This window comes from Bacillus rossius, chromosome 1, assembly GCF_032445375.1.
Source record: "Bacillus rossius redtenbacheri isolate Brsri chromosome 1, Brsri_v3, whole genome shotgun sequence".
Taxonomy (NCBI): domain Eukaryota; kingdom Metazoa; phylum Arthropoda; class Insecta; order Phasmatodea; family Bacillidae; genus Bacillus; species Bacillus rossius.
This window is the reverse complement of record NC_086330.1, coordinates 179,644,349-179,665,620: the sequence shown is the minus strand read 5'-3', so window position 1 is coordinate 179,665,620 and position 21,272 is coordinate 179,644,349. Positions and strand designations below refer to the sequence as shown.

At 41.0% G+C, this 21,272-nt stretch overlaps 1 protein-coding gene across 2 annotated transcripts in view; it reads right to left on the bottom strand.

Moving 5' to 3' along the window:
• Window positions 1-16,017: 16,017 nt before the first annotated feature.
• The window catches only part of LOC134527140 (nucleolar protein 6), a 227,698-nt gene continuing 222,443 nt past the window's right edge, over window positions 16,018-21,272 (bottom strand). For both annotated transcript variants that reach the window (XM_063359531.1, XM_063359532.1), the window contains exons 18-19: window positions 18,683-18,784; window positions 16,018-16,343 (exon numbers count right to left, since the gene is read on the bottom strand). In XM_063359531.1, the coding sequence (XP_063215601.1) occupies window positions 16,215-16,343; window positions 18,683-18,784 (231 nt within the window). In that variant the 3' untranslated portion in view covers window positions 16,018-16,214. The remainder of the gene's footprint in view (window positions 16,344-18,682; window positions 18,785-21,272) is intronic.

The following is a 21,272-nucleotide window of genomic DNA, read 5'->3' as shown; positions in this document are numbered from 1 at the left end:
CCTGAAGAAAGAAGTATTCAGGGAGAAATATGGCTGCGAGAGAAGAGAAACAAAGGAGAAGCTGCGTGTAAGGTATTCCTGAAACAGGATGATTAAGGTCAGTGTAATTTGCCATAACAAACATGAGTGAAGTGCCGATACGAGACTGGATGGATGAGCTGTGTTCCGCGGGTTTTTGAGGGAGTTGTGTTTTGCGGAGGAAAGAAGTAACTGTCACATGGTGTGGTTTTCCGTCGAGCCGAGCTCCTGTGAAACAATAGTTGGTGTCCTTTGTGTTCTATAACTATGGCCGTCTGCCTGTTATTCTTGTCCTGCTTTCAAGTGTTTTGTGGATCAGGGTAAACATAGTTACGTAATTAGGAGTTATATAACCTTTGTGCAAGTGGTTTAATATTGTAAACACAGGAGACAGTCATGGCCCCAGTAGATACTCGTAGCGGGGGCGCGAGGGGTGACGCAGAACGGAGTAACGGGAATGAAAAGGATTTGGGGATAACCGCTGAAGGAGGGGAAAGTAGGGGAAGGGAGAGAGATGGTGAAGGGGCTGGCGCGAGCGTTGTTAGCCCACCCAGTGCGGCCGACAGCACACCGCTATCTCCGCAAGGTAGCAAAAGTAGTGAAGTTATGGACATGTTGAGGGAAATTATCAAAGGTCAGCAATCATTCCAACTAACGGTGGAGAACAAATTTCGTGAACAGAATAATCAGTTTATTGGATTGCGGGAGGAAATGAGTGCTTTCAGAAAAGAAATGAGGGAGGAAGGAGATAAAGTGATGGCTAGGCAGATTAGCTTTGAGAACTCCTGTGAACTGCGTTTAGGTGAGGTTGAAAATCGCCTGAGAGTAGTAGAAAGTGGGCAGGAACAGGGAGAGGGAAGGTGGATGGAGGTCAGCGGACAAGTTGCTGAGCATAGCCAGGAAATAGCAAGGCTTGGGAATAAAATGTTAGCGCTGGAACAGGTGGTCAGGGTGCAGCCAGGGGAAAGTGAGCTTGTTAACCGGAGTCGAACAAGCAGGCTGGGAAGTGTAGCAGTAGAAACAGCTACCTGTGAAAGTCAGGGGGAAGTAAACAAGCGGGGAGAGACCAGGGAGGACAACACAAGTAGGGGCGGACGTTGTGCACCACAGTACCACGATCGTGACATACCGAAGTTCACCGGGAACGGAAATGTACACCCGCGTAAACATACCAGCAACCTAAAGGAGTTTTTTTCTATGTATGGTTGTGGGAGTGAGGAGAAATTGGTAGTGGCCAAGAGGTCAATAACAGGGGGTAGTAGCAACTGGCTTAGGCTCTGTGACCACCGAATGGCAAATTTTGCTGACTTCGAGCGTGAGTTTACCGCGGAATACTGGGACAAGAGAATTCAGGGAACTGATAGAGCTGAACTGTACCGGGGACGGTGTGTTGAAGGGAGCCTGGAGAGCCATCTGAGTAGTGTGGTAGAAAGAGCCAGGTACTATGACACGCCATTAGGTGAGGAGGAAATAATAACCATGATTTACACACAGTCACCACTGCGGGTGCAGGAGGCATTAGTGGGCAAGGAAATCACGACAATTGAGCAACTTAGAAAAGTGCTGAAGGAGTTGGATAGGCTCAGTGCGCTGCGTGAGAAGGGGGGAGGATTTTACAGGACAGGAAATCGTGACACAGACCATCGCTTAGAGCGAGGGATGAGGGGAAGCGGCGGAGGCCAAAGAGGCGACGGATGGAGTGGAGAAGCGCAGGAGGGGAGGGACGCCCAAGGTCACCCCGGGAATGTGAGGGGGGAAGGCAGGGAAGAAGGCAGGCCAGCCGATGGCAACAGCAACTGGCGAGGGGGTTGGCAAGGAGGGGGGAGGGACAGATGGAGGGGTGGAAGGAAGGGAGACTGGGCGACAACCGGTGAAGGGCGCGGAGCAGGAGAGGAGGACAGACAGAAATCAAAACAATGAACACAAGGACGGTGCTGTTCCGGGAAACGGAGAGGGTCGCCTAGCCTAAGCTGCCAGGTTAGGCAGATCCACACTGATAGGAGGCAGTCTGTTGACCGGGCAGAAACCCGTGATAGTATTGATGTAATTTTCACTGACAATAGAAGTTTTTTATTAAACGAGGCAGAAACTGTAGTGAAAGGCAGAGTCGTTCCGGAACTGGCATGCAAAGTAGGAGACCAGGGTGTGGCAATCTTGTTTGATTCCGGGTCAGAAGTGTCTGGTGTGTGCGAACAGTTTCTGATGAACTTAAACAGGTTAGGATATGAGTTTCCGGTACTTCCGGTGCCGCAGTTAACCATAATAGGAGCAACAAGGGGAAAAATCAAGAAAGTAAATAAACAGGTATATCTGAATTTCAAGATAGGGCCAGATGAGTATTTTGCAAACTGTTTGGTCATCCCACAGTTAGCTAAGGAAATAATAATTGGCATTGATTTCATGGCAACGCACGAGGTAGTAGTAAGCTTTGTGACAGGGAGTATTTTTGTAAGCACTAAAGAATACAGTATGCTGCAGGGCACAACGGTGTTCGAGCGGGGTGGGGGGTCGCTGCGAGTGCAGTACGTAGAGGAGTGGGAGAAGGGGAGAGAGGAGAGAGAACTAGCGCTTGCTGTAGGAGGGGAGGAGATAAGCAGGAGCCATGTGTCCTTGAGTGGCTGGGAGGAGAGGTTGGACAGTGTGTTGGCGGCCTGTGGGGAGGGGAGTGAAGGGGAGAGAGAGCAGCTGCGGGAAGTACTGCGCCGCTATAGCGATGTGTTCAGCGACGAGCCAGGGCTGACAACCGAGTATACTGCAACCATACCGGTGACCAGAACCACCCCATTCAAAGGGAAAAGTTACCCAATACCTAGAGCATGCAGCGAGGAAGTGGAAAGACAGATCAAAGAAATGGTGGAGAAGGGTATTATAGAGCGGGGGAACAGCCCATTTGTCAATCCGCTTGTGTGTGTAAGGAAAAGCGACGGGAGTGTACGAATTTGTGTTGATTCCCGGGGGGTGAAAGATCATATTGTGCCTGACAGGCAAAGCCCGGTCGAACCTGATTCCCTGTTTGAATCATTTTACGGCAGTAAATATATCAGCACGACCGACTTCACAAAAGGGTATTGGCAGGTACCACTAAAGAAGGAAGATAGGCCGTATACAGCTTTTTTGTACAGAGGGCGGTCGTATCAATTTAAAGTGCTCCCTTTTGGCCTACCAAATAGCGTTGGGGAGTTCTGCAGAGCGGTGGATGTTTCGTTGGGACCCGAGCTAGAGTCAGTGGTGCATACTTATGTAGATGATGTTCTGATTGCCACAGAGACGTTTGAACAGCATGTACAGATTTGGGATAAACTGTTGCGTAGGCTTAGAGAGGTGAACCTGACACTGAGGTTATCCAAGTCAAAGTTTCTGAGAAGAGAAGTAAAGTTTTTGGGGTTTCAGCTCAGTGCAGAGGGGATCAGACCGGACCCTGATAAAGTAAAGTTAATAAAAGATTTTCCTAGGCCACAGTCAGTCAAGGAGCTGAAGGGATTTTTAGGGTTGTGTAATTTTTACCGGCGGTTTGCCGAAAGATTTGCTGATACTGTGGAACCATTACTCAGGTTATTAAAGAAAGGTTGTAAGTGGCAGTGGGAGCAGGAGTGTGAAGACAGTTTTGAACGAGCAAAGGCCTTGTTTATTGACAACTGTATAGTAAGGCATCCTAACATGAGCAAACCTTTTTTTTTGTTCACTGATGCATCCAGTTACGGAATAGGGGTGAAGTGCTTTCAACGAGGCGAGAAGGGGGAAGAGGAGCTTATAGGGTTGCTGAGTAGGACGCTGAGCCCTGCGGAGCGTGCGTATACAGTCACTGAGAGAGAGTGTCTGGCCGTAGTGTGGGGTTTGGGAAAGCTGCGTAATCTGTTGTTAGGTAGCTCGGTTGTGGTATTATCAGACCACCATTCGCTTTCGTTCCTTATGTCTTGCAAGTTAATGGGAAGCCGGCTAACACGCTGGTGTTTAGCAATGCAGGAATATCGTCTAGAGATAGTGTATGTGAACGGGGGTGAAAACCAAGATGCTGATCTGTTGAGCCGCACCGTGATAGAGGGGGAGGAGATAGTGCTGGAGGAAAAACCACGCACGGGACCAGTGATGGCGGGGATGACCTTGGAGCGAGACGAGATCTTGGTGGCTGAGTTTGGTCAGCTAGGGGAACGGCAGAGAGAGGATCCTGTGTGGGGTGATGTGATCAAGTCATTGGAAACCACCAGTCAGGTGGGAAGTAATGCAAGGGCAGAAAATTTAAAGCAGTGGTATTGTTTATCTGGGGGGTTACTTTTCAGAAAGGAAAAGGCAGGCACAGTGGACTGGAAGTTATGTGTTCCTGAGTGCTGGGTGAAAAGGCTTGTTTGGCATTTGCATCGCAGCAATGGTCATTTTGGGGCCAAGAAAGTTCTGTGGTTAGCAACAAATAGCTACTACTGGGTGAGCATGGAGAAAAGTATTAGGAAGATATTACGGAGTTGTGACATATGCCAGAAGGCCAAGTATCCGAATAGGAGCTGGGAGGGCAGTTGGGTGCCGATTATTCCTGAGGGGCCCGGGGAGCTGATCGCAGTTGATTTGTATGGACCATTACCAAAGGGTCGGGGCGGTGTTCAGTATCTGTTCGTAGTGTTGGATGTGTTCTCAAAGCTGGTCTGTTGTTATCCATTAAAGAAAGCTACCGCAGCTGCTTGTGTTAGCAAGCTGATCAATCAGTATTTCAGTGAGTATGGGGTACCTAAGAGGGTGCTTAGCGATCATGGGACGCAATTTACATCAGGCATGTGGAGATGGGAGTGAACCTGGGCAGGAACAGAAGTAGTGTACAGTTCTGTCCTACATCCCCAAAGCAACCCTAGTGAGAGAGTCATGCGGGAAATAGGGAGATTTCTGCGGACCTACTGCCATGATAGCCATAGTAAGTGGGCTGATGCAGTTCCGCTCATCAACAGAGTGCTTAATGAGCAGGTACACAGTGGGACCGGGTTCTCTCCTCGAGAGATTGTGACAGATGAAAGACAACGGGATGAGCTAGCAGGACAATGTGTGTTTCCTGCAGGCGATGAATTGAGTAGGGAAGATAGGGTGAAAGAAGTACGCCTTCGCTTGAAGCATGCAGCGTTAAAGAGGGGTCAGCAGCAAAGTAAACCGTTTCAGAGATTCCAGGTAGGGGACCTAGTACTACTCAGAGTTAGTGAGAAAAGTAACTATTTGCAGAAGGAAACCAAGAAACTTCACCTACTCTATGAGGGACCTTTCAGGCTAAGCAAGGCAGTGGGCCCGAATGTTTGGGAACTGGTGGGGGTCAAAAATAATGAAGTGCGGGGTATCTTTAATCAAGGGTTACTGAAGCCTTACTTTTGTGACATGTGATTTGAGGGTGTTAAAGAAAGGGGCCATGACTGGATCTCATGTGGTAGGGGCAACATGGTTGGGTTACCCTAGTGGGAGACTAGAAGCCATGACAACTAAGAGCCTGTGTAGATAAGTGGTGTTATTATATAGAGGAGAATGAGGAATGTTATTTGTGTTGATCATGCTACTAGTGCAGTGACTGACGTGAGCCTGCTGAGAGAGAAAGCCATCTGAATGTTGTGAGAGTCACCCATTAGGATGACTTTATCTGGGGGGTTGTGAGGTGGACTGCAGCTTACCCCCATGCCCTGATAAAATGGCAGTTAAGCCACTTTTTTCCAACTTTGATAGCAGAATTGTCTACAGCCAGGGGGCTGTTATTGGCTAGGAACTACTTTATTGCGCCCTGATCCACTTAGTTTTAGCTTGAAACTTTTGCGTGTGAACTAATTTGTAGGACGTCAAGAATAGTGGTTAAACATTTTCTGAAATTAGACTTCGTTAGAATAAGTGAGCTTGCTAAACAGTGGTGAAGTCAAATTCCCTTTTTTGGAGTGTGGCGGAGGGATACGGACGGCCGGCGGAAGAGGGGACGGAGGAAGAAGAAGGTCAAGATGGAGGAGGGGACGCTGTGAGAAAACGTGGGTGTAAGGTGCACAGGGGAGGAGTAAGGAAGCGAGACTGAAAAAGGACTGGATCAACGTGTTGCGAGTTGGTTGAGTGGAAGTGATGCGACAAACTCTTGTGTAGCTATTTTTCGGTAACCACTGAACCGCTGGAAAATCCCTTTGGTTGGGGAGTTGTGCAACAACCAATGGCGCCCGAACAAACGTGAGTCGGGGGTGGAAAACGTTACAATATATATATATATATCAAAAATTTATTTAGAAAACATTTTTCGGCATTAGGTATATATATATCACATTTTCATGGGCCCGATAAATGACGTATTTTTGGACAAGTCATGTCCAAAATGATAAATAAAATACGGTGATGGAAATTCTCGGTCGAGTAAGTTATGGAAAAAATCCGAACAATTGGTTCGAAATGGGGAAGATTTTTTGAAAAACAGAAAAATCGCAACAACTCCCATAGTATGAATAATATCGAATCCGTTTTAACGTATGATAACTCGGATTACCTAATGCCGAAAAATGTTTTCTAAATAAATTTTTGATACGACCAGCCATAACTGCATGGGTTCGAAAAAAATTTTCACCTGACAAAAAAACGTAACTGCCTTAGTAGACACCTTATCAAATCTGTTTAAATTGTTTGTAATAATATCATAATTATTTTCCAAAACTTGTCTAAAACAATGTTTGATAAGATGCTTGGTGAGAAGGATAGAAAAATAATTCAAAATTTTGTACCATGATCGCTATTAAATTCCTTCGTATTTATTTCATACATTTTAAATATTATGTTCAAGAATCGATTATAATATTTTTTGTTGACTAAGGAAGCCATGTATTTGAAATTGCTTGTAGGACAGAACCCCACTTATCTAAACACACGGCCCTGTTTCCTCTTACGACGGCAGCGCGCGCTCTTGTACTGATAAGACACATCTTTAACAGCTATTTCCACGGAAACTGTAGAAGATTGAGATGGAGCTGCTTTTAAAAACTAATTCAATTCATTGTGAACATTTTTCTCGCTTTCGTCCCCCATCTATCTTTAATAGAAAAAATGTTTTCCGCGGGTCAACTTTTTGATGTGTCAGTTTGTGAGAAAATGCACTTCAATACATTAAAAAAATTATTTAAGTGAAACCTGTACAGTTTTTGTCTTAACATTTGTTCGGTGGCGTCCTAAGGCATTAATTTACTAATAAAAAAAATCTGAATGAAATACACATGTAGGTTTTCTTTTTTTGATGTTAAACATATCGGAATACTTCAAAACAGTTCGCAGCGAATAAGTTATGTTTTTTAATTTTTTCTGACACTTAAAATATTGTTAAGTATTCAAAATAAGCATTGCCTGATGCGTATTTTGATTCTATACAATATGAAAAAAAGCTTGGTCCAAAAATTAAAATTTTAAATTTCGTTTGAACACATTTAGCACTACCAGAATGTACCGCACTCCTCCTCTTGACTTAGGCAAAGGGCCATATAAATCCACCGCTACAAGGTCATCTGGTCCCGACGGAATAATAGGCTGCCATCTTCCTTCCCAATTTCGATTTGGATACTTTGCCTTTTGGCAGATATCACAACTGCTTATGATTTGCCTGACTGACTTCTCCATATTAGGCCAGAAGTAACTGTTGTTGGCCAACCAAAACACCTTTTTTCCACTAAAATGTCCCATGGACCGGTGGAGATGCCACACTAACTGATTAACCCAGCCCTTTGGCACACACGCTTTCCACTTTCCTGTCGCATCCCTCCAATAGAGCACCCTTCCATTTGTACAATACCACATCAGCAGCTTCTGTACCTTTGAATCATTGAGATCTTTGTCCTCATTTTCCAACATTCTTATAATGCTACCCCATGTTTCATCTTCTCGCTGAGCCTCTCCTAACTTAGCGAATCTCTTAATCAAATCATCATCCCGTTCTGCAGTGAGGTGTGCCATAATAGGCCCGGCCCTAGGTTTTTCCTCCATTACCAGCTCCCCCTCCTCAACTACAGTTCTACTGAGCAAGTCTGCATCACTATTTTCTTTTCCTGAGATATACACCATCTCCAGGTTGTACACCTGCAGGGCTAAACACCACCTCGTTAGTCTGCTCCCCATTAACTTTCAAGTTAGTAGGAAAGCCAAAGAGTGATGATCTGACAGTACAATTATCTTGCTCCCTAACACTAGGTTTCTTAATTTCGCTAAACTCCACACGATTGCTAAACATTCTCTCTCCGTTACTGTATAGGCTCTTTCTGCTGTATTTAGACTCCTGCTGAGCATGGCTACCAGTTGTTCCTCTCCCTCCTCATTTCGCTGGAAACACTTGGCCCCAAGGCCATAGCCTGACGCGTCAGTGTTTAGATCATGGTGGCCACTCACAGTCACCAAAAATATTCCCTGATTTTTCCCTGATTTCCCTGATTAAAAATTCAAAATTTCCCTGATATTTACAATTACAAAAAAAAAAACATACTTTTGATGAAAAAATATATTATAGAAAGAGATTACTCATATTTTAGCACCCTGCTGTATTTTCTTCATTAAATACACACGGAAGTTTGTTAAATAACAAATACATTTTAAACATGTCACTTTACATTATAGCGTCCCGTTCAATGACATGCAGTCTTGTGTTTTATTTTATGTAATGGGGTATTTCAGTGGCTAGTGCTCAAACATTTTTTCACACAACTTTTGATAACTGTTCTTTAATTCATTTTTGAAGTGTAACATTTCTAGTTGTGAAACAACTAATGGATAAATCTTCACTGCATTACAATCAGTACTCCCATCTGTAGCTAAAGCAAATGGTCCACTTAATAAAGATTCAACAGTTTCAATTTAGTTTCACCAGCCATATACTCCACTAAGGCAGATGTTTTTGCTCTCGCACAGCTGTATTTCTGTGCAATTTTTGAGTCCGGAAACATAGCTCTATACAAATTACCCGAATGATCGGCTACTGCTATCGGTAAATTGTGTTCTACCAAAAAACTTGTAAACAATAACTCTGCGTTTGTTACTTTCGTTTCTTCAGATGTAGCGAAAAACGACGATATAGATTTATTGCTCGTCACGGCTTTAAAATGTTCTGCATGTTTCTTTGATTCAATATGCCATCCTCAGTCATCCCTTCCATCATGCGCAATCGAAAAGTCACACGTGCATACATTACAAAAAGCGTGGCGTTCCAAAACATTTGAAGATGACAAGCATGGCCATTCTTTTATATAGTTTGGTCGAAAGTTCTGAAGAGTAACATTCTTTTTTTTTTTTGACCCAGATACACATTGTTCTGTCACACGCTTCATTTATACAACCGGCACTGAAGAACACAACACTATCGAACAACATAAAAAGGTTTCACGTCTGTACACACGACAAAAACAATTTGATGAAAAAAATGGCTTTCAAGAAAGTATATAACACAAGACAGGTTAGCCAAAGTACCGTACAAAAATTATCGTGATGTAAGTAGCTAACAGACGAAAAGTCCGAGAATATGTACTAGTTGTATCGTACAACGGACGTAATACCGTACCATTTCTATTACAAAACACAACAATTAATCTACTTATTTCGACAGTACATGCGCACATTTATCAGTTCCGTTATCTGCGCAACCACGTGATGTATTCGAACTGCGTTCACGAAACAAAAACACCAGAAACGGAATTTTTTTCCGTTACCCAGCAGCACAAAACCTCGTTTCCGTAATAAACCAGCGATGTTCCGTAATATTGTGTTAAATCCGTAATAATTACGGAAAATCCGTAATGGTTGGCAGGGAAATATACATGACACAAAAAATTCCCGGTTATTAAAAAAATTCCCTGACATTTCCCTGATAATTCCCGATCAACGTGATTTCCCTGATAAATCCCGGTTTTCCCGGTTTTCCCGGTGAGTGGCCACCCTGTTAGATAGAAAGTCCTAGTGAAATCCGGATGGTGGATTATACAGTTCTCCACAAACAAAACCTTCGCTTTTCTGAAACTTTCCTCACATTCACTACACCACCTCCACACCCAATCTTTTCTTAGCAACCTCAACAGCGGTGCCACCACATCTGAAAACCTCTTTGCAAAACGGCGGTAAAAGTTACACAGTCCTAGAAACCCCCTCAACTCCTTGAGGTTTTTTGGGCGAGGGAACTCTTTGATTAACCTAACTTTCTCAGGATCTGGTCTGATCCCTCCCGCACTCAATCTAAACCCCAAAAAGGTCACTTCCTCCCTCAGAAACTTTGATTTACCCAAATGTAAGGTCACATTTACTTCCCTTAGCCTACACAACAGTTGTTCCAAAATTTCTAAGTGCTCATCGAAACTCTCAGTCGCAATTAACAAGTCATCTACGTAGGTCAACACCCTGGATTCTAGTTCGGGTCCTAAGGATGCATCTACCGCCCTGCAAAATTCCCCTACACTGTTTGGCAGACCAAATGGTAATACCTTGAATTGGTAGGACCTTCCCTTATACAGAAACGCAGTGTACTTCCTATCCGCTTCAAGTAAGGGCACCTGCCAATAATCCTTCACAAGGTCTGTAGTGCTTATGTACTTGCATCCCCAGAAAGCACCAAACAAATTGTCTGGCTCCACAGGGCTCTGCCGGTCAGGGACGATAATGCTTTTAAGGCCTCGTGAGTCGACACACAGTCTCACACTCCCATCCTTTTTCCTGGCACAAACCAAAGGGTTAACAAAAGGGCTGTTCCCTCTCTCAATTATACCATTCCTCTCCATCTCTTTGATTTGCTTTTCCACCTCTTCTCTACATGCCCATGGGATAGGGTAGCTCCTACCTTTAAACGGAGTGCTGTCAGTCACCGGAATTCTGGCTACATACTGAGTAGTTAACCCTGGTTCACCTCTGAAAACCTCCTTGAAGTTCACCAACAGATTTCCTAATCTCATTCTCTCCTCTTCACTTCCTATCTCACATTGCCCCAATACCTGGCTTACTTCCTCCTCCCAACTTATAGGGGTGATAGTTTCTAATTTCAAAGAGCTTTCTCCTAATGTTTCTCCTAATTTCTCCAACTCCATGCGTTCCCCCTCCTCTGCACATTGCACCCTCAGTACTTCAGGGTTACACCCTGAACCCCTGCTACTTCTCTGCATGTCATACGCTATCCCTCTAATGAAAATCACACCCTCCTTGAAATTAACAATCATACCAAGCCTATGCATAAAATCCACACCAACTATCACTTCTTTAGTTAACATAGGTATAACTAAGCAATTCGCCCTGTAAATTTCCTCCCCTAGTCGAAAATCCAAAAAAATTTGTTTGTTTACTTTTTTACTTTTTCCTCTGGTAGCCCCAATCACGGTAAGTTGTGGCACCGGCAATACCGGATAAGTGAACCCATGCTTATTTAAATCTGTTAAAAACTGTTCAGAAATGCCTGATACTTCTGATCCCGAGTCGAAAAGGATAGCGATATCCTGGTCTCCGATCCGGCATAACAATTCCGGTACCGGTCCGCTGTTGGGCGTCTGTGTTTCTTCCGATAACAAAAATTCCCTCTCGTCAGTAAACATTGCTGCAGCCATGTGAACAGCATCCCGCTCTTCTGCCTGTCCTTTACCTTGGATCGTCCTGGCCTGGCTGCTTAGGCTTGACGATCCCCACCGTTTCCCGAGCAAGTATTGAGTTTGTCATTATTATGCCCTACCTGTCCGACTCCCATGCTTTCCCCCGATCTACTTTCTCCCTGCCCTGTTCCTGCTTCTTTACGCTCTTCCCCCTCGGCCAATCCGCCACCGCTTTTCCCGTTTCTCCAATTTCCTTGCCACCGGCTGTTACCAAAATATGCCCCTCTGCCAGGCCTGTTTCCTGAATAGCTTGGGTTATAATTTGTGCTATTATTACTGTTCCAGTCTTGAGATTTTCCATTTTGATCCTGAAACCCACCTTTCATCTTGTCCTGACTACCACTTCCCCCACTCTGATTCTGTTGGTGCCAAGGGCTTCCCCTTTGGTCCCTCCTCGCATTAATTGTCTAGTTCCTTCAGCACCTTCCGCAGTTGTTCCACCGTTGATACATCTTTCCCTACCAACGCCTCCTGCACAGTTTCAGGGGTCTGTGAATACACTAAGGTTACAATTTCCTCCTCACTGAACGGTGTGTCGTAGTACTTGCTTCGCTCTACCACATTACTTAGGTGAGCCTCAAGTTGCCCGGCCATACATCTCCCCTGGTATAAGCCCTTTGCCCTATCGATTCCTTGTATTCTTTTCCCCCAATATTCCGTTGTAAATTCTCTTTCGAAATCCTGGAGGTGCGATATTCGAGTTTCAATGAGCCGCAGCCAGTTTTCCCCCACCCCCACTATGGATCTTTTTGCTACTATCACTTGCTCCTCCTCCGAACATCCATATACTGAAAAAAATTCATGTAACCTTTCCAAATGTTTTCTAGGGTGAGTTCTGTCCTGCCCTGAAAACTTTGGAATGTCCCCGTCATGATACGGCTGTGTAAATCTCATGTTCCGACAACTACTCTCTGCTTTGCACCCCCCAGACCTTTCTCCTTCCAATTTTCCAATTCTCAGATTGAGTTGATTCACCTCTGTCTGGTTGCTGTTGATTTTTTGTTCCCATGTGCTCACATCCGCCTGCACCTGAGCAAAACCTTCTTCCCTGATCTTACATTCTTTGGGTAATTCTGATTTACTCTTTCCTAGCTCATGCCTTATGAGCGCAATTTCCCCCTGACTATTGGCAATTGCTGACTCTAGTGTGGTTGCCTGCTGCACCAATCTATCTGTTTCCACGTCCTGTTTTCTTACTTCTGCCCCCAAACTCTCCATTTGTTCACTTGCCTTAGCTTGCCATACTCCTACTAGGCCTATTGTGTCCTCAATTTTGTTGAGTCGGTTAGCATAGCGAGCCTCAAACGCCCTCTGCTTTTCCCCAAACTCCACAAACTCACCTTTCACTGCTGATCGAAATTCCTCAAATTTCCTACTTTGCTCATCGAATCTTTTGCTCTGCTCGTCAAACATGCCCCTGATGAAGGTCACTAGGTCCACAGTCCCTTCCCCGAGTGGCGGAGGTGTAATACTACTCTCCTCGTCACTTTTGGTTTCATCCATTTGGTTTTTTGCTTCCCCCTGCTCCTCGGTTTCACTTATTACCTCCACACTTACTACAGGACAATTATTACACATATCAGCTCCAGCTGAGTTTGATGCTGCCGATGCGGCCCTAGTAATTATTGGTGTCATATTTTTTTTGAACTCTACACTTACATAACCTTACAACTGAATGCTACTCAATACTTAGTTTTTCCTTTCAAACGGCACACAGGCCTGTAACATAAAATTAATTACTGTAAACAACCTGATTAAGTAGTAGGCTATCACAAATAACCTGGCAGGAGTGACTATGCCATTATTGCTACCCTCCTGTATTCGGCAATGATATAATTTTCTTAACCTTGGTACCCAAAGAAAACGAGAAAAAACAATAACACACACAAACTAACACACACACTCTGGTCATGGGCCTCCTTTCAACATATTAACACTTTAACTTCATTTATCACAGTTTGGGGTTGGATGGAGCTGACCTTATGTCCTTCTGCTGCTGTTATTCCTTGTTGATTACACGTTAAGTGCTCCCGCGATGCTTGCCGATTTCAAAAGCCGCCATTTCCTTTTGTTGTACTCGTGGTCAGCCGCCGCCGCTTCTCCACTCACCACGCCGACTTCAATTTCTTATCCGTTGCTTATGTTCCCCGAGTACTGCTATTCCTCAGGTCCCTGTTCGGGCGCCAATTATGTAATGCTTCGGGATCTTCAAGTCGAGCCTTGGGTTGGTGGAGTTCTTTTTTTTTTTCTTATTCACCACGGAACACAAACATATTAAGCTTCATCACTCTCCTCCACCATTGTTATATCCCTCCTTTGTTTTCCAAAACAAAACAAATAAAAAAAAACACATCTGGCCATACCAACCTTCTCAATCTAAATTCTCAACACAAATAAAAATACCTTCCAGGTAAAAACATAACACATCAAAAAACCCTTAGCCCGGGAGTGCAAAAACTTTACAGTGTGAAGATTCCCATGCAAAATAGCAAAAACAGGGAGTGGGACACTTACTTAATCTGTTTAAGTGAAACTGTTTAAGGTGATTAAGGAGGAGGAGAGCTGGGGAAAGCTGGGAGATGGTCGACCAGAGAGGGGTATAGAGGAAGGAGGGATCATGAGAGAAAGATCCAGAGGGAGTGAAGACGAATGGAAAGAGGGAAACAAGTGTTCCTGGTGAGGACAGGGCAGGAGTGGAATGGGCTGGTTGGGAAAGATACTAGCTGTAAGAGGAGGAAAGAAATTAAGAAGGAGACTTCAGGAATTGGGAGAAATAGAGGGGGGGGGGGGGGGGGTGTTTATCCTTGCCACGGGGCAGAAGCCCGATCGCAAGCTTATCATATTGTAATTTTACAACTACAGTATGTATTAAATGATACGTTCACTATTCAAAGTTACAAAGGGGCAAATAAAAACACCGAAGGAATGAATACCAGGTCAGTGCCTCCTGCAGCCATGCATGGATGCTGCAACCAGGGCTATTCTAGGGAGCCATGAAGCCCAGGGTGAAAAAATATTTCTGAGGCCTCTTTAGTAATAGTCTGTCTCACATACCTCATCTAGAATTTGACAGTTTGACTGGCATTTTCAACATATCATATGTTTGTTTAAAAACACTGATAACCACAAGGAGTTGTTCAAAAACAATGCTGATAGAACAGCAGTGGCATACCTAGACCATGGTATTACTTTATAGAACATGTTCTTATTAACTATAATAAAAAATTGCACAACATTGTATCAGATTACATTAATACTTGCTTTAAAATTTTTTTTGAATACTATTGGAAAGCAAACACTTATTGCTCATATTATTAATTACATTCAAGGATACTCAAACATTTAAGGTAAAATTGAGAAAAGTCAATTGACTAAAACTAATTTTCAAGCAATTTTCTAAGATGCAGGTAGTCCTCTAAATGCAGTTCTCAGACATACACTTTAACCTGGGTTCATGACTGGGTGCTGTGTTTACCCCTTAACCCCCCCCCCCCCCCCCCCCCCCCCAACCCACCAAACCATGCGGAAGGCAATATGAACCACCGCAGTTTCATCTCGTCTGGTAATTGTGCCATGGCCATAGTTTTACCATGTTGATGTATGGGAACCAACAAGCCTGCAGGCAGATAACCAAATCATATAAATTTAACAGCTGTCTACTTGGTTCATACACTGGGGTAGTCATAATTCCACACTGAGTATAGCTCTCTCCACCACTGGTAACCAGCCAATCATCCTCAATTGTAAGATGTTTCAGGCCAGGAGTGTACGCAGGATTTTGATTGGAGGAGAGGGAAATAACTTAAAATCATTACTGAGAAACACAAATGTAATAAATAAAACCAAAGGTATTTCCCAGAGCAAATTTGGATTTTAGGGTTCAAATTAATTCTATTAAAGCATTTTTTGTACCTAAAAATTTAATACTCTTATGGTGAAATAAAGATATAATGTATTTTGAAGGATCTATCAACTGAAAATACTAAAATATCAACCACTTGCCATAAATATTATTATGACAGCAGAACCTGCACCGCTACACATGGCCCGCTGTTTGTTCTCAATTTATTTCCCTTTGTTGGTGGGAATGTTAGATTGTTTAGGATTTTGGGAGGGGAGGAAATATATTCACCTTCCAGCGTACGCCCCTGGTTCAGGGGACGAACATTACCCACAGGACACTAATCGAAACCCTGTTTTGTTAGTGGTAAATACCTTCAACTATGCAACTCGAAAATACCTGTTGTCAATATGTATTCTGGTAGTTCTACGTCACATTAATCACAATTTAGTTTCACTGTACACAATATCCCATTTTTTAAAATAAATAACATAAACTAAAATATGAACTTTCAAGCAATAAACATGAAAAATCATTCAAACAAATATAGAGGTGCTTTACATGACTATGAAAAAACTACAATTGATAAAAAACTATGTATATTTGTAAATCAAGATTTTTGGGAACATTGTAAAACTGAAATTAAATTTCACATATTCATAAATTACAAAAACAATTGATAACAAGCACAAAAGTGAAAAATATTTTTCATGTACTGTAAAATCTTCTAGGCATGTGAGGTGGTATTCTGCCTAATTAAATTAGCTACCGAAGAAAGTTCATGATTTCACTTCCACATTTCGAACCAATTTGTCACCAAGGATGACAAAATCTTCTACCAGTGCATCTGTATTCAGTTCAATCTTCTGATTTTGTCCCACCAACTTATGGGCATTTATGCGTGAAACCTGCACAAGATAAAAATACTTGCTTGTAAAAAGTACCATTCTATTTATATACTAAACAAAATGTCATTACTTTTATGCAAATTGCTGTACACTTTCAACACTATTTTTTGTGTTAACAGTCGGACATATTTTGTTTATAAAAAAGTATATACAGTACTAGAATTGTTAAAGTTTGAAATTTTTTAATTAGATAACTTATTACTTACAATTTCCAAAACATTATCTATAAAATTATATCATTTGAGATTCTTTTTTATAATTTCATTAACATATAGAATATTTTTTTTCCAGTTCCCGAAGAAAACTTGCCTCAACTACGTACATCACTTTTTATGCCACTAATTCCAATTGTTCTCTTATTTTATTTGGCTTTGATCAGATAAAAATTATAATACTACTCATTAATTTGGAATAGCATTAACACATCTGATAGTGAAAAAATATAAGACTTTCAAAACAAATTTATCAAACTAATAATTCTAAATAATTTCCCTCAACATACTTTAACTTCACTTTCAGATCATAGAGCTTACTATTCAAAATCAATATTTTTTATATCTGTTATAATTCCAAAACCAATTGCAAATATAATTTAGATAATACTGGCCTTAGAGCTTCCCAATTCAATGGTTGCTTATTATCAGCTTTGCATACAGTCCACAATACAATCATGATATTATTTATAGGTAGTTTTCAAACTCTAACATACGTGATCTGAATTTTCAATAGTTCAAATATTTTTACTTAGCATATTTTTACATTTAAGTTATTGTTTATGTGCTCAATAATTTTTGGGTCTTCATTTTATGTCATTACATTTATTTGTTTATTTTTTAAGTGTCTATTTACTCTTTTTTGTCCTGTTTTGATTGATCTTTTATTTTGTTATTTATGATAGTGTGTGTGTCCATTGTTTGTATGTCATGCCTACCGCATAAGTCCCTAGACTGTTGGTGGACATGTAAAAATATTTATATGCATATTTTAATATAAATTTTCCAGAAGCTCTAAATATTTATTTCTGATTAGAGCTGTGATGATACTAATTGGCAAAAGCCAATTTTGCCAATATTTAGTTGAATCAGTGTTTCTGCCAATTCACGTATGCTTGTAAATTTCCGGCCGATATTATTGAAAAATAAAAGTGCCTGTTACAACCGAAAAATACATCAGTAGCCATTTCACTTTTCGTACTACCATATACTTTAAACTCTCATAATTTCTTAGCTATGAGTACTAACTGTACATATCAGGCTTAAACATCCTATGTTTTAATAACATTTTTGAATCTAATACATCGTAAATAAATCTATCACCAGACGGTAAAGTTAGATAAGAACAAAAACTTGCTTTATTTAGAGCATGGCTACCACTACAAACAACGGAATATTCAACTGGTGTCAAGTTTTTAAGATTGAATTTTTAAAACATAACACAATAATAAAAGGCTTCACATAAAATAATTACCATTACTGTTTTCTGTGCAAAGTGACCACATGAAACACATTTCCGCATAAATGTTTGGTACTGAAAATTTCCGCCGCTGCATGCGCTAAAATGGTATGAAATTCCCATTCTTGAATTGTAAACATGTACAAAGTCTCGCAATTTTGCAAATTTAAAAATTTTGTTTTAACTTTGTATTTGTAAATCAATGTACTTCATAGTTAGTTAGTTACCTAGTATTAAATAATCTTATTTTGTTATATTTGTGTATTAAATAACTACATTTTCCACCCTCCATTACTAAATTCATGTTTCAATAAGCAACTAAGGGGTCGCCAACAAACAAATGAAAAGCTAAAAAAAAAAAAGAGATAAAAAAGAGAGGTTATGTTCCATTTATAAACTAAAATACATGTGCATTTGCATTGCAGGCGTTTATTAGAATTAATTATTTTGTGGTTTAGTAAATTAATTTAACAATTTTTTTTAACCAAAATGTGTTTTCTTCAGCCATCAGTTTGGAAATGGTGAATCGGCAACACCTGTATCAGCATATCGGCAAAATTTTGTAAATCAGTACAGCTCTATTTCTGATACCAATAATGTAACTTACAACCATACAATAATAGGATGTTTATTTTGCAAATTTTAACTTTCATTTAATAGGTTATAATACCTACAACAATTACAATATAAATAAAGTTCAGAAGATGCTAGACATTAGATACTCAATGCCCTAATCATACCTCAAGGCTGTAAAAAAATGCATGTATTCATCTCAAAATACTATATCAAATTGATATAATGACATTATTTTCATGCTGTTATGTGAATACATTTATAAATATTTTTCAGGAAATCTCAATTTTCTGATATTATAATGTGTAGCATACCTTGAAATCACTTTTTTCTTTTGCTGATGGTATCCACAGAACACCAATAACATTTCCTCCATAACAGTCATAGAAGAAAAGAGCGTACTCACTATATATTTCCTAGAAAATAAATTGCACACAAGATACAGAATTTTTTCCTAATGCCATCACTGAATAAATAATGAATATAATAATAATGAACAAAGAAAATGTTAACTTTCATTTGTTTCTATAGCAGAGCATACAGGACAATAACAAATAAAAATACTTTTTTTTAATGATAATTATAATATTCTATTACCTGAAGTAGAAAAATATTTTAGTAGCAGTTCTATGGAAGTAAATTATTTTTGTGATACATATTCAATATAATGTGTAATAAATATTTTTTTTTGTTGCAAAAGTGCATTATTTAATGCTTTTTTATATTTTGTATTAAAATTTTTAATACTGTACAGTGGAACCTCGTTACTACGAGAGCTGACAACAACAGGAAAAATCCTCGTGATAACCGAACACAGAAAACTGAAGTCAAAGTTAAGATTCCTGAACCTTTTAAAAAGTCTTAATTTCACACCGTAACTCAAAAACGGCTCACTTTAGTGAAAAACGCATCAAATAAAAGTTGTAGGAAATTAAATTACAAATTGAAGAGGTCTCTATTATTTTTTGTATCTGATGGTTTTTGTTTTAATCGGGAATGAATTGGTCTGACGCATGAGGGAGCAACGGAACACAGGTAAGATAATGGCTGGGGCAACACCGACTTGATGACAAGGCCTGAGCGCTGGTGAAAGTTGAAGGCGTGACGTCACGCACAGTAGGCCAAAACAACACCCCCGGCCAGACCCTTAGCCCTGCTACCTGAACGAGCGAGGCAGTCAACTTGTACTTGCCTTGACGCGTTGTTTTGTTGTGATTTCTGTGGCAGTTGGCAGTTTGTGTATAGTGTTGGTGGTTTCAAGTGCACGTTGCAATGACATAATATTTTTTAATGGTGTACAAGTGCTGTGTTCCGAATTGCAGAGGAAATTATACCAACGGGCAAACAGTGCACGTTTTTAAATTTCCTCAAGATGAAGATGCTAAAAAGGAATGGCTATTAGCTATTCCAAGGAAAAAATTTTAAACCTAGTCTATGGTCACGAATAAGAATTTATCTTTATTTTTAAAAGTAAGCACTACTTTTACGTAAACTTCAGTTTTTATTTCAAAAGATAATTGATTATTCTGTATTTTTAACTTTTAAGCCCGCGCAAAATAAAATATATAACAGAATTCAATTCCCCCCCCCCCCTCTTTTCAATATTAGCTGTAACTATAAGTATAATGCGGAACATTCCAATTTTTGTTTCAGTACCTCTCATTTATAGTATTATGTACTATGCACTGCAATCATGCGTTAACATTCGAAGTGTATCATTTACGTAAACAAGCATTTTGAAACATAAAAATTTGTTTTTGAATTCTTTAAGCTCACACATGTTTTTAAGTTTTAAAAATTTAGCAATTGCCTGGTAAACCTGTGATCCAAAATTTTACATTGCACTAAAAAATTATATTTGCTGCTAAATGTTATGGTTAACACGTTGACTGCCATGGAGGACACTGGTGTCCGCTCCTTAAATATCCCCGAGGGCCATAGTGGACACGGGTGTCCTCTCGGCACTGTTGTAAAGAACCTGCCCCTGGCGCCATATGGCCGCTCGAGCATCAGATTTAGCCTTGTAACGTGTCCGCTGCGGCCTCAGGGGAAGTATAATTGGTGTTGGTTTCTCGTATACTCTTACCATATTGTGTCCGCTGTGTCCGCCAGTGGCGTGGAGGGAATTAAAATAAATATTAATAATTACGCATTTACATTCAGTTTTTCATGTATTTGCTTAATTATATTTTTCACTTCTCTGAAAGTTAGTTTTCTCATAACAATTTCAGATACAATCACATCATAGCTCTACAGACAGAAACACGGCATCGTGTAAAAATATTTCTGCTTTTATTTATTACATAAGCTACATTTTAATAATACATACAGTAAAACCTTTTTGTTGCGACCCCATTTATAGCGACCACCTCTCTATTACAACCCGATTTCGAGGAACCGTGAAAAATTGCCGAAAATCCGAAGAAAATCGGACAGAAAATAAGTTTCTTGTGGTGAGTAGTGTGTTACTGCATTTCTCTTGCAGAGTGCTGTACAGCCGTAGGCAGCGCATATCTAAAAATAGATACCACTTCCTGTCGACCGCTGTCAGCGCTTAAGAGCGCGTGGGAGATAATATTTTCTCGCGCGCGGTCAGTTGAAGTGGTTCATTTTTTCCTCGAAGGATAGCGTTGCGTTCGGCCACAGGCGTATGGTGCGAACCCAAGTGGAGATACCGCGAACTAGTAGGAAAACGGAATGTCACCGCGTGGTAGGAGGGGGGGGGGGGGGGGGGAAGTGAGACACAAAGAAGAATGAAGGACGGCTGATAGGGGTGGGATGAGTCAACTGTAGCAGCCAACGCAACGGCAACGGCTTTGTGATGTGCTGAGAAGCACAAGACGACACTGGACTATTACGCCCGTTTCATACATAACCAGGCAGAGCGGATAGAAAATTTTTTTT